At 42.8% G+C, this 12,143-nt stretch overlaps 1 protein-coding gene across 1 annotated transcript in view; it reads left to right on the top strand.

Moving 5' to 3' along the window:
- The window catches only part of LOC133568022 (receptor-type tyrosine-protein phosphatase mu-like), a 610,514-nt gene that overhangs the window by 122,907 nt on the left and 475,464 nt on the right, over positions 1–12,143 (top strand). The window contains exon 2 of the mRNA XM_061919713.1: positions 11,713–11,835. Coding sequence (XP_061775697.1) covers positions 11,713–11,835 — 123 coding nt within the window. The remainder of the gene's footprint in view (positions 1–11,712; positions 11,836–12,143) is intronic.

Here is a 12,143-nt window from a genome sequence, read left to right as displayed (position 1 = left end):
GATGTCGTCGATGCCGGTGAAGGGCTCGGGGCGACAAAAAAAATGAAAAAGCTGCAATAAAGAGTTTAAAAAGGCATTCATGCACCAAGGTACATTTTTCCGGAGAAGGATAAGTGCATGTACTTCAAATCTGTCATGTCTTTGTGATCATGTCTATTTAGTTATGTTCTGTTTTCCTTTTGACTCCATTAGTTCCTGTTTTTGTGCACTCTTGTTTGTTTTGTCACCATGACTACCAACTAGTTTTCACCTGTCTTGTCACGCACTTGTTTCATTTGAACTCATGCACCTGTTAATCACCACAGCATTTAAGCCTGTAGTTGCCAGGCAGTCAGCCTGGCGACATCACCCTCGATCACCCTCTACACACCCTTGTAATCCTTGCCGATGATCCATGTTCCTTTCTCGTTCCAAGTAAGTTTTTCGTTATTCATGCCATAGTGCAGGTTTTTGTTTGATGTCCATAGTTTTGCCTTAGTGCAAGTTTTTGTTTTCATAGCCAAGGTTTTGTACCTCCTCTTAGAGCGCCTTTTGTTTATACCCTTTGTTTTTGTAATACTTTTTGAGTGTTAAGATTAAAAGATGCCCTTACCTTCGCATCATGTCCGATCCAATCGCTTCGCACCATGGGAAAACAAACTACACCATAGTCCACGCCTTGACAAAATCAACTGCAAACAAAAGGTCAAACCCCCAATATGAATATATTTTCTTTAATTAAATACATGGGACTAAGATGTGTTTGATGACATTATACGTGAATGATTTTGTTTTTGTAATTATCTTAATGAGAAACTTCTAATGACACATCTATTAAACAGACAAGAAGCAAGGAATCATGCAGAGACAGAGTTCAATTTAGCTCATGAGGAGAACGCATGGCGCTGCACACTTAGCCACAGTCTCGCCCTACGCTCTAAGTTTCAGCTCTTTTTATTCAGAGTTCCATAGTCGGCATCACTGAGGCCGCCTCTAAAAGGAGTGGTCTCATATATCATGCAAAGCAGGTCCAGGACGCACAGTACGTGACGGAATGAGCTGGGGGCCTTGTGATTTCGCCTTGTCCGCGCTTTGTCTGCGTGTTGTCATCGTTGAGGTCCTTGAAGTCTCTGCTTCGTCTGCCTGCCGTCATCTTATTTTCGTTGAGGTCCTTGAAGCCTTTGGCTGTTAGCGGGCTAAAACAAAGATAAAACGAAATGAAGAGTTCGGCGACTAGTTGCAAAATCGGGGCTTTATTGAGGTCTTGCACACAGCCAATCCAACAAAACACTCGCGCTAAGCTCCCTCACCTCCCTCACCCACACACTTACTGACGTCACATATTAAAGGGGCACACACACACACATACGCTACTCTCATAACACATGCCAACCCATTTGAAGCGTCACCACCGCATTCAAGCATCCTTTCCTCGGCGAGTCAGGCGGGCTAAAGCAATAACAAATGTTTTTATAGCAGCAGATTTAAGTCCGTAATGCATTACAAACTAGATTTTGACCCACTTCTATGGTGGAAAAACAATGAGCCCATATATTGTCTTGCTGCCAAGTTAATAAAAGTCTCAATCAATCAATCAAAAAAACACTTTGTATGTTGAAAGGTTTTGTTAAGAAACCATTCTATCTTATTTAGTTTTTATTTCTTACATGTTGACCACATTAACCCTGGCAATGGATGAGTATTTGTATGTTATGCCATTGTTTACAAATTTGGTAAATAAATAACCCCAAAAATGTATATTTTGTCATTTTCTTACTGAATCGAAAATGATCCGAGGTATGTACCGCAACGAAATTTTTGTGTACCGTTACACCCCTACTGATTATACTGTATATATATAATTATTCCAACAAAAAGCAATCGGAGAACATCGTAAAATCATTAGTGCCACACGTCAGTTGTCCCAGCAAAATCTCCTTTTTAGAACGGTAAAATAATGGTAAAGGGGTCATACTTGTATAGCGCTTTTCTCCCTTCGAGGTCCACTTTCACCCATTCACACACACATTGGCGGGAGCTGCCATTTAAGGCCCTGACCATGACCAATCAGGAGCAAGGGTGAAGTGTCTCGCTCGTGACTAGGGATCGAACCAGGAACCCCTCAGGTTGCTGGCTTCTCTACCGACCTATCTATATGCTTGGAACAATTTGAAAGTATCATGAAGATCAACTATCAAAGCGCAGTGCCTGATATCATCATCAGATACGTATCATGTTACAGGGGTAGGAGGGCATAAGCTCCGTGGAAAATAATCCAAAGAAATGAAAAGATTGATGAAATGCACCAAGGACCAATTAAAAAAAAAAGCCTTTCTTACATTGTAGTTCAAAATTACTTTTGATATTTTAAGAAGCGGCTCCGAATGGTAGAATGGTTCAAATGAGATATTTTTTGTTTTGTTTTATTGTTCATTAATTTGCGCCGAACAAACGTCTCAAGCGGATGTCCTTTGTATGCGCGGCGAGTGAATCATTAATAGAAGACAAGTGTTGATGATGAGAGACTTCGCCCCGCGCTTTCTCTCCCATTCATTATTAATCAGCTCAGTTCCTTTTTGAAAGAAAACTTAACAAGAGAGGCTTTGCTTTTGTGCCGTTTTGAAGGATTGTTCATTCTTTCCCTCCTCCTTCGCCCATTCTTCGTCGCCATCGACTTAAATACCGCCCTCCAATAAAACGGCACCTCTTTGAGCGCGTTTGAGCCCCGCCGTGCTGAGAGAGGAAGGCGGGCAGCCCGGGGCGAGGGAACTTGGAACTATTGAGTCAAATTATTGATGGACGCCAGCCGGTCCCGGTGAAGCTGGAACCAAAGAATCATGTAAAGCAGGGGTTGCCAACCTTTTTGAAAGCAAGACCTACTTCTTGGGTACTGATTAATGCGAAGGGCTACCAGTTTGATACACACTGAAATAAATTGCCAGAAATAGCCAATTTGATCAATTTACCTTTAATAAATAAATCTATATATATATATAAATATATATGTGGACTTTGTGGACTTGGAGAAGGCATTGGACCGTGTCCCTCGGGAAGTCCTGTGGGGAGTGCTCAGAGAGTATCGGACTGTCTTATTGTGGCGGTCCGCTCCCTGTACGATCAGTGCCAGAGCTTGGTCCGCATTGTCGAACACATTTCCAGTGAGGGTTGGACTCCGCCAAGGCTGACCTTTGTCACCGATTCTGTTCATAACTTTTATGGACAGAATTTCTAGGCGCAGTCAAGGCGTTGAGGGGTTCCGGTTTGGTGGCCGCAGGATTAGGTCTCTGCTTCATCTGACCGGAATCTTCAGTTCTCACTGGATCGGTTCGCAGCCGAGTGTGAAGCGACCGGAATGAGAATCAGCACCTCCAAGTCCGAGTCCATGGTTCTCGCCCGGAAAAGGGTGGAATGCCATCTCCGGTTTGGGGAGGAGACCCGGCCCCAAGTGGAGGAGTTCAAGTACCTAGGAGTCTTGTTCACGAGTGGGGGAAGAGTGGATGGTGAGATCGACAGGCGGATCGGTGCGGCGTCTTCAGTAATGCGGACGTTGTACCGATCTGTTGTGGTGAAGAAGGAGCTGAGCCGGAAGGCCCATCCATCCATTTTCTTCCGCTTATCCGAGGTCAGGTCGCGGGGGCAACAGCCTAAGCAGGGAAACCCAGACTTCCCTCTCCCCAGCCACTTCGTCTAGCTCTTCCCGGGGGATCCCGAGGCGTTCCCGGGCCAGCCGGGAGACATAGTCTTCCCAACGTGTCCTGGGTCTTCCCCGTGGCCTCCTACCTGTTGGACGTGCCCTAAACACCTCCCTAGGGAGGCGTTCGGGTGGCATCCTGACCAGATGCCCGAACCACCTCATCTGGCTCCTCTCCATGTGGAGGAGCAGCGGCTTTACTTTGAGTTCCTCCCGGATGGCAGAGCTTCTCACCCTATCTCTAAGGGAGAGACCCGCCTACCAGCGGAGGAAACTCATTGTACCCGTGATCTTGTCCTTTCGGTCTTGACCCAAAGCTCATGACCATAGGTGAGGATGGGAACGTAGATCGACCGGTAAATTGAGAGCTTTGCCTTCCGGCTCAGCTCCTTCTTCACCACAACAGATCGGTACAACGTCCGCATTACTGAAGACGCCGCACCGATCCGCCTGTCGATCTCACCATCCACTCTTCCCTCACTCGTGAACAAGACTCCTAGGTACTTGAACTCCTCCACTTGGGGCAGGGTCTCCTCCCCAACCCGGAGATGACATTCTACCCTTTTCCGGGCAAGAACCATGGACTCGGAAGGCAAAGCTCTCAATTTACCGGTCGATCTACGTTCCCATCCTCACCTATGGTCATGAGCTTTGGGTCATGGCCGAAAAGATAAGATCACGGGTACAAGCGGCCGAAAAGAGTTTCCTCCGCCGGGTGGGGGTCTCTCCCTTAGAGATAGGGTGAGAAGCTCTGTCATCCGGGAGGAACTCAAAGAAAAGCCACTGCTCCTCCACATGGAGAGGAGCCAGATGCGGTGGTTCGGGCATCTGGTCAGGATGCCACCCGAACGCCTCCCTAGGGAGGTGTTTAGGGCACGTCCAACCGGTAGGAGGCCACGGGGAAGACCCAGGACACGTTGGGAAGACTATGTCTCCCGGCTGGCCTGGGAACGCCTCGGGATCCCCCGGGAAGAGCTGGACGAAGTGGCTGGGGAGAGGGAAGTCTGGGTTTCCCTGCTTAGGCTGTTGCCCCCGCGACCCGACCTCGGATAAGCGGAAGAAGATGGATGGATGGATGGATAAATATGTATGTCACGCCTGTTAGTTTATGTTTTGATTTTGGTCAGGTTATGTTTAGTTTTCTGGACATTTAAGTTCTGTCTTGGCACTTCCTGGTTTGTTTTCGTCCCCATGCCAACTCATTAGTTTTCACCTATCGTGTCACGTCCCTGTCCTCAGCCTCACACCTGTTTTCACTAATTATCACAGCTACCTAAGTGACTCTTTTTCTTGTCTTCATTCTGGGATCTTCAAACACACACACACACACTACCCATGCTGCACCTCCTTCATGCCCTCGTCCGTAGTTCCATGTTAAGTTTTTGTATTCATGCCGTTGTGCTAGTTTTGTTTGTAGTTCATTATTATTCATGCCAATCGAGCAAGTGTTTTTGTTTCATGTTGGTATTTTGTAGCCAAGTTTTGTACCTTTTTGTTCATCTTTTGTTAGTGATAGTACTAAATAAAAGATGTAGTCACACTCACGCCTGACCCGTGCTAATCATAATTGGGATATTGTGTTAGATGTAAATATAAACAGAATACAATGATTTGCAAATCCTTTTCAACCCATATTCAGTTGAATATGCTACAAAGACAACATATTTGATGTTCAAACTGATAATCATTAACTGTAGAATTTGATGCCAGCAACATGTGACAAAGAAGTTGGGAAAGGTGGCAATAAATACTGATAAAGTTGAGGAATGCTCATCAAACACTTATTTGGAACATCCCACAGGTGTGCAGGCTAATTGGGAACAGGTGGGTGCCATGATTGGGTATAAAAACAGCTTCCCCAAAAACTGCTCAGTCTTTCAGAAGAAAAGATGGGGCGAGGTACACCCCTTTGTCCACAACTGCGTGAGCAAATAGTCAAACAGTTTAAGAACAACGTTTCTCAAAGTGCAATTGCAAGAAATTTAGGGATTTCAACATCTACGCTCCATAATATCATCAAAAGGTTCAGAGAATCTGGAGAAATCACTCCACGTAAGCGGCATGGCCAGAAACCAACATTGAATAACCGTGACTTTCGATCCCTCAGACGGCACTGTTCCAAAAACCGGCATCGATCTCTAAAGGATATCACCACATGGACTCAGGAACACTTCAGAAAACCACTGTCACTAAATACAGTTGGTCGCTACATCTGTAAGCGCAAGTTAAAGCTCTACTATGCAAAGCGAAAGCCATTTATCAACAACATCCAGAAACGCCGCCGGCGTCTCTGGGCCCGTGATTATCTAAGATGGACTGATGCAAAGTGGAAAAGTGTTCTGTGGTCTGACGAGTACACATTTCAAATTGTTTTTGGAAATATTCGACACCATGTCATGCGGACCAAAAGGGAAGCGAACCATCCAGACTGTTAGTGACGCAAATTTGAAAAGCCAGCATCTGTGATGGTATGGGGGTAGGCATGGGTAACTTACACATCTGTGAAGGCACCATTAATGCTGAAAGGTACATACAGGTTTTGGAACATCTAAGCGCCGTCTTTTTCATGGACGCCCCTGCTTATTTCAGCAAGACAATGCCGAGCCACATTCAGCACGTGTTACAACAGCGTGGCTTCGTAAAAAAAAGAGAGCGGGTACTTTCCTGGCCGCTTGCAGTCCAAATCTGTTTCCCATGGAAAATGTGTGGCGCATTATGAAACGTAAAATACGACAGCGGAGACCCCGGGACTGTTGAAGGACTGAAGCTCCACATAAAACAAGAATGGGAAAGAATTCCACTTTCAAAGCTTCAGCAATTAGTTTCCTCAGTTCCCAAACGTTTATTGAGTGTTGTTAAAAGAAAAGGTGACGTAAAACAGTGGTGAACATGCCCTTTCCCAACTACTTTGGCACGTGTTGCAGCCATGAAATTCTAAGTTAATTATTATTTGCAAAAATAAATAAAGTTTATGAGTTTGAACATCAAATATGTTGTCTTTGTAGCATATTCAACTGAATATGGGTTGAAAAGGATTTGCAAATCATTGTATTTTGTTTATATTTACATCTAACACAATTTCCCAAATCATATTTGTAGATTTCAGATTTTGCAGTACAAGTCATGAGCTCACCGGCAGTCAGCCTGCATAAAATCCTAACTTTAATGATTAGTTTTCAACAGGCATAAAAAAAAATAAAACAAAAAGCTGGCAGACTATTCCTCCACATTTTACCTCTGATACTTTTGGCATTTCATACAAGCAGCCCCCTCCCCCCCCCCCCTCAGAAAAGTAGACAAGTCCACAAATAAATCATTAGTAGCTGCCCTATGCGGCTGGATATTAATTATCCTGTGATCGCCCCCTCATTTGCACGTTGTACTGGAAATGTCACGGGCGAGATGAATTGGAAAACAAGAAGAAGGGAGACAAAGAAAGAAAGAAAAAAAAAAAAGGCCATGGGTTTTGTAGCCTTTTTACGCTGCAGAATGTCGGAGGGAGCTTGTAAAGAGATGAGATATTGTCCCCCGGTCTGCCTCGAAGGACGCTCTCAATTTTAACGCGAACGGATCCGTCGCCAATATGGGAACGACAAACCGTATTTCCTTATTAGTTTCAAACCTCTTCTCACTCCGGCACTTATTAAAGGCATGTGGTAAATTTAGGCCTGCGGTTATGAATTTGAGTGTGATGTAAGGATCATGAAAGGCACATTTAATTAAAAAAAACGTTATTATTGTCTTACCTTTACTTATAAATGCAGTCCATGCGCAGCTCCTTCTGATCAAACGCATCGATAACTTGTCTATAGAAGTCTTCCTTATCTTTCTTCAGTTTTAAAAGTCTCGATGGAGATCTTCCTTTATTACCTCCTGCTTGGATTGAAAGTCCAGTTTAGAAAACTGTCTTAGTTTAGATATGTAATCCTCCGTGTAAAAAGTGCAAGCCAGAGGAAAGAAAATAAACGATCGCTGTTTTGTCGTCACTTCTTCTGAGTTTGAGTTTATTTCGAACATGCAAGCATATAAATAATACTTCACAATTTCCAGTTTCTCTTTCCAACATGTTGGAAAAGCAGTAGGAAGAAGCAGAGCTGATTAAATCCTACCCCTTTTACATAACAGTTGCTAAAACTTTTGTTTACTTCCTGTTCTAAATGTATTCACAATATACTCAATAAGTATCACAATAAAAATAAATGAATAATTCATGAAGTAAGTTATTTTGAGAATGAAATAATGGATGGATGGATAAATTCAGAATGTTTATCGTGATATTTCTTCTTTGTACTTTGAGTAGTCGCAAGAAGGACCACTAGCGCCCTCTAGCACCACTCATATTTGACACACGCAGCTACGGTATGTCAATAAAACATAGCTGCTTACTGTTCTTTTTAGCATATTCAATAGCTTGGTGTCACGGTTATTTGGTGTCGAACCCCAAGATGCAGGGAAGGAGGCGGGCATTTTCATTTTTCATTTTTATTTATCTCATTCATTGATGTGCATTTAGAACGATAAATAATTATATCACAATCGTACAATTTAAATTCACACAATTCCTGAGAAGGAGCAGGATGAAGAAAATCTTACAATTTCCTGCCCCCTTTGACATAAGACATGATCTTACTTCATGAATATCATTTAAGCCGACACATATGTCCAAATGTAATGAAACAATCAAAAAAGTGCAAAACTTCATAAAATATAAACCAAACCAAGAAAATAATAGTAATAATGTAATATACACCTCACGGAATAATACAGAGCAAATACAAAATCAGACCAAAAATAAGTAAAATAATAAATAAAAAACAAAATGTAAACACTTATATGATCTTATTGTTCTATCTTTATATATTTTTTTCAATTGGAATATATTTTTTTACAGTTTTTTATCTCGTTGTAAAGAGAATTCCACAATTTTAACTGATGTACACATTTGTTTTAAAGTTGTCCTTGAATATTGTTGTTTGAAATGACCTTTTTCTTCTATGCTCTGTAATCACAGAAGTGATGACAAACATTTTTTGGGTAAATTTGCTAGTAATTTTTTACTTCTAGCCTTAAACATGACACACAATGTCTGTAGCTTTACTAGCTCCTGTAGTTTCAATAGTCCAGAGTTAATAAATAAAATGTTAGTGTGTTCCAAGTAATCTACTTTATGAATAATCCTTATAGCTCTTTTCTGTAATGGATACAACTGGTAAGTAAACATGATTTAATAAAGATACTGAGACAAAACCAAAACCAAAAGGGTACAAACAAAAAGCGGATATAACAAACTAAGGGTTATGAGCAAACTAATCGGAAGCAGGGAACAAAAAACAGTAAGCTACAAAACATCTACCAAATGTAGCTTACCGCTACGCTGCATTCGCACGACCAGTAGGAATGACAAGTAGAAAATGACTTTGACATAACAATACAATGATCCAGCCCTGACTGGAGGAACAAAGCAGGTAAAATAGGAGCTGGCTGATTGGCAACAGGTGTGGCCAGATGCCAATCAGCCGCAGCTGAGTGAAAACAGGACACAGGGAGACAAACAGGAAGCTGAACCAAAATAAAAGCACTAGACGGGAAATACAAAACACACTGAGGAGGAACATGGCACTCAGGGAACAAGGCAGGAAGCTGACAAAATAAGAGCACTTGACAGGAACTAAAAGACAGGAAATACTAAACACAGGAAACAGACAAATGCAGAGGAAAAAAACTAAAACATAGACACTTGGACCTTAAATCCTACTGTCTAGCTCAGGGGTAGGGAACCTATGGCTCTAGAGCCAGATGTGGCTCTTTTGATGACTCAGATAATTATATTTATATAGCGCTTTTCTCTAGTTACTCAAAGCGCTTTACAAAGTGACACCCAATATTTAAGTTACATTTAAACCAGTGTGGGTGGCACTGGGGGCAGGTGGGTAAAGTGTCTTGCCCAAGGACACAACGCCAGTGACTAGGATGGCGGGAGCGGGAATCGAACCTGGAACCCTCAGGTTGCTGGCACGGCCACTCTCCTAACCGAGCTAAAGCCGGGTAACCGTGTAATACTCTTCCATATCAGTAGGTGGCAGTCGGTAGCTAATTGCTTTGTAGATGTGGGAAACAGCGGGAGGCAGAGTGCAGGTAAAAAGGTGTCTAATGCTTAAACCAGGGGCAGGGCAGATCAATCTTAGCTGACATTGCCCAACACGATAAGTAATGAATAATTCCGCTGGTAATCACAGTTTCAAAAATAACGTTCAAATTATAAAACATTCTCGTGCATTTTAATCCAACCATCCGTTTTCTACCTCACCTGTTCAAGATGTCGCATTAATGGTAAGAATTATTTACAATAACAATGTTGTTAAAAAGAATAAGATATTTATAATACTCTACAAATGTTGGTCATACTTAAAAATGCACGAATTTAGTTGTATTCAGTGTTGAAAAATGTTAGTGAAGTGAATTGTATTTATATAGCGCTTTTCTCAAGTGACTCAAAGCGCTTTACATAGTGACACCCAATATCTAAGTTAAATTCAAACCAGTGTGGGTGGCACTGGGAGCAGGTGGGTAAAGTGTCTTGCCCAAGGACACAACGGCAGTGACTAGGATGGCACAAGCGGGAATCGAACCTGCAACCCTCAAGTTGCTGGCACGGCCACTCTACCAACCGAGCTATGGCTTATATGGCTCTTACGGAAATACATTTTGAAACATTCGGCTTTCATGGCTCTCTCTGCCAAAAAGGTTCCCGACCCCTGGTCTAGCTCTTAATCTTCTTCCCTTTATGCGATTTCAAATCGTTGAAATCAGCCTCCTCTATTTAGAAAATGATGACAGGTGAAGTGTCACTCGTGACGTGACGAGTTTGACCCGGTGGAAATTCTAGACATGCGCTAATAAAAAGAATATTTTGCGAAACGAGTTTGACCCGGCGTTAATGCTAAGCATGCGCTAATTATTTTGCAAAACGATACTGACCAAGGCAGTAATTCTAGTCAGGTGCATACTATATACCCGGCGGCAAATCAATCAATCAATCAATCAATCAATGTTTATTTATATAGCCCCAAATCACAAATGTCTCAAAGGACTGCACAAATCATTACGACTACGACATCCTCGGAAGAACCCACAAAAGGGCAAGGAAAACTCACACCCAGTGGGCAGGGAGAATTCACATCCAGTGGGACGCCAGTGACAATGCAGACTATGAGAAACCTTGGAGAGGACCTCAGATGTGGGCAACCCCCCCCCGCCTCTAGGGTACCGAAAGCAATGGATGTCGAGCGGGTCTAACATGATACTATGAAAGTTCAATCCATAGTGGCTCCAACACAGCCGCGAGAGTTCAGTTCAAAGCGGACCCAAGACAGCAGCGAGAGTCCCGTCCACAGGAAACCATCTCAAGCGGAGGCGGATCAGTCCCCAACCGATACACAGGCGAGCGGTCCATCCTGGGTCTCGACTCTGGACAGCCAGTACTTCATCCATGGTCATCGTACCGGACCCCCTCCACAAGGGAGGGGGGGACATAGGTGAAAGAAAAGAAGCGGCAGATCAACTGGTCTAAAAATGAGGTCTATTTAAAGGCTAGAGTATACAGATGAGTTTTCAAGGCAATACGGTACTCATTTATTTAGTATCAGTAGTCTTTCCCCCCCAAAAATGTACCCTTTCAAAATGTTCTCGTCAACCCCGAGAGTATTGACTGTAGTTTTTCGAGTGGACAAACGGCTCTCGTTCACCGTGTGGCCTTCAAGGTCCAAAGAAAAAACATATTGGTGTATATCGATCACGTTTACGTCACTCGAATAATAAAAAAACAAATACAAAAAAGTAGAGTGGTGTGAGAGTGCACAAACAAGAAGGAGGGAAATAAATCAATTTAGTCGACCTGATGCTTTGAGAGCAGCTTTTTAGAGTTGGGCGACTCGAAAATTTGTCAGTGAGAAGATACACCAGCCATAGTAATAAATGCGTCTCATTTCAATGGCCTATTGCAAATGTATAAAAATGTATAATTTATTCTTCCTTCATCACAGGCGACTGCAACTTTGCCAAGCCGCTGGCAGCGTGTGGCTACAGTCAAGGCAGAGACGACGACCTGGACTGGGAGCAGGTCAATACCAGAGAAAAGCCTTCCTTCGATCCATGGATGCCCTCAGGTAGGACCCAAAATACTTCTAGTGCAGATATATGTACTTGCTTTTGGATGCCAATAATCGGGAGTGAAAATGTACTTTTACCACTATTACTAACCCAACCTTATAATGATGACTCAAACATACAAACCCCGTTTCCATATGAGTTGGGAAATTGTGTTTGATGTAAATATAAACAGAATACAATGATTTGTAAATCCTTTTCAACCCATATTCAGTTGAATATGCTACAAAGACAACATATTTGATGTTCAAACTGATAATCATTAACTTTAAAATTTGATGCCAGCAACACTTGACAAAGAAGTTGG

This window comes from Nerophis ophidion, linkage group LG14, assembly GCF_033978795.1.
Source record: "Nerophis ophidion isolate RoL-2023_Sa linkage group LG14, RoL_Noph_v1.0, whole genome shotgun sequence".
In the NCBI taxonomy this organism is placed as follows: domain Eukaryota; kingdom Metazoa; phylum Chordata; class Actinopteri; order Syngnathiformes; family Syngnathidae; genus Nerophis; species Nerophis ophidion.
This window is presented reverse-complemented; position numbering and strand designations above follow the sequence as displayed.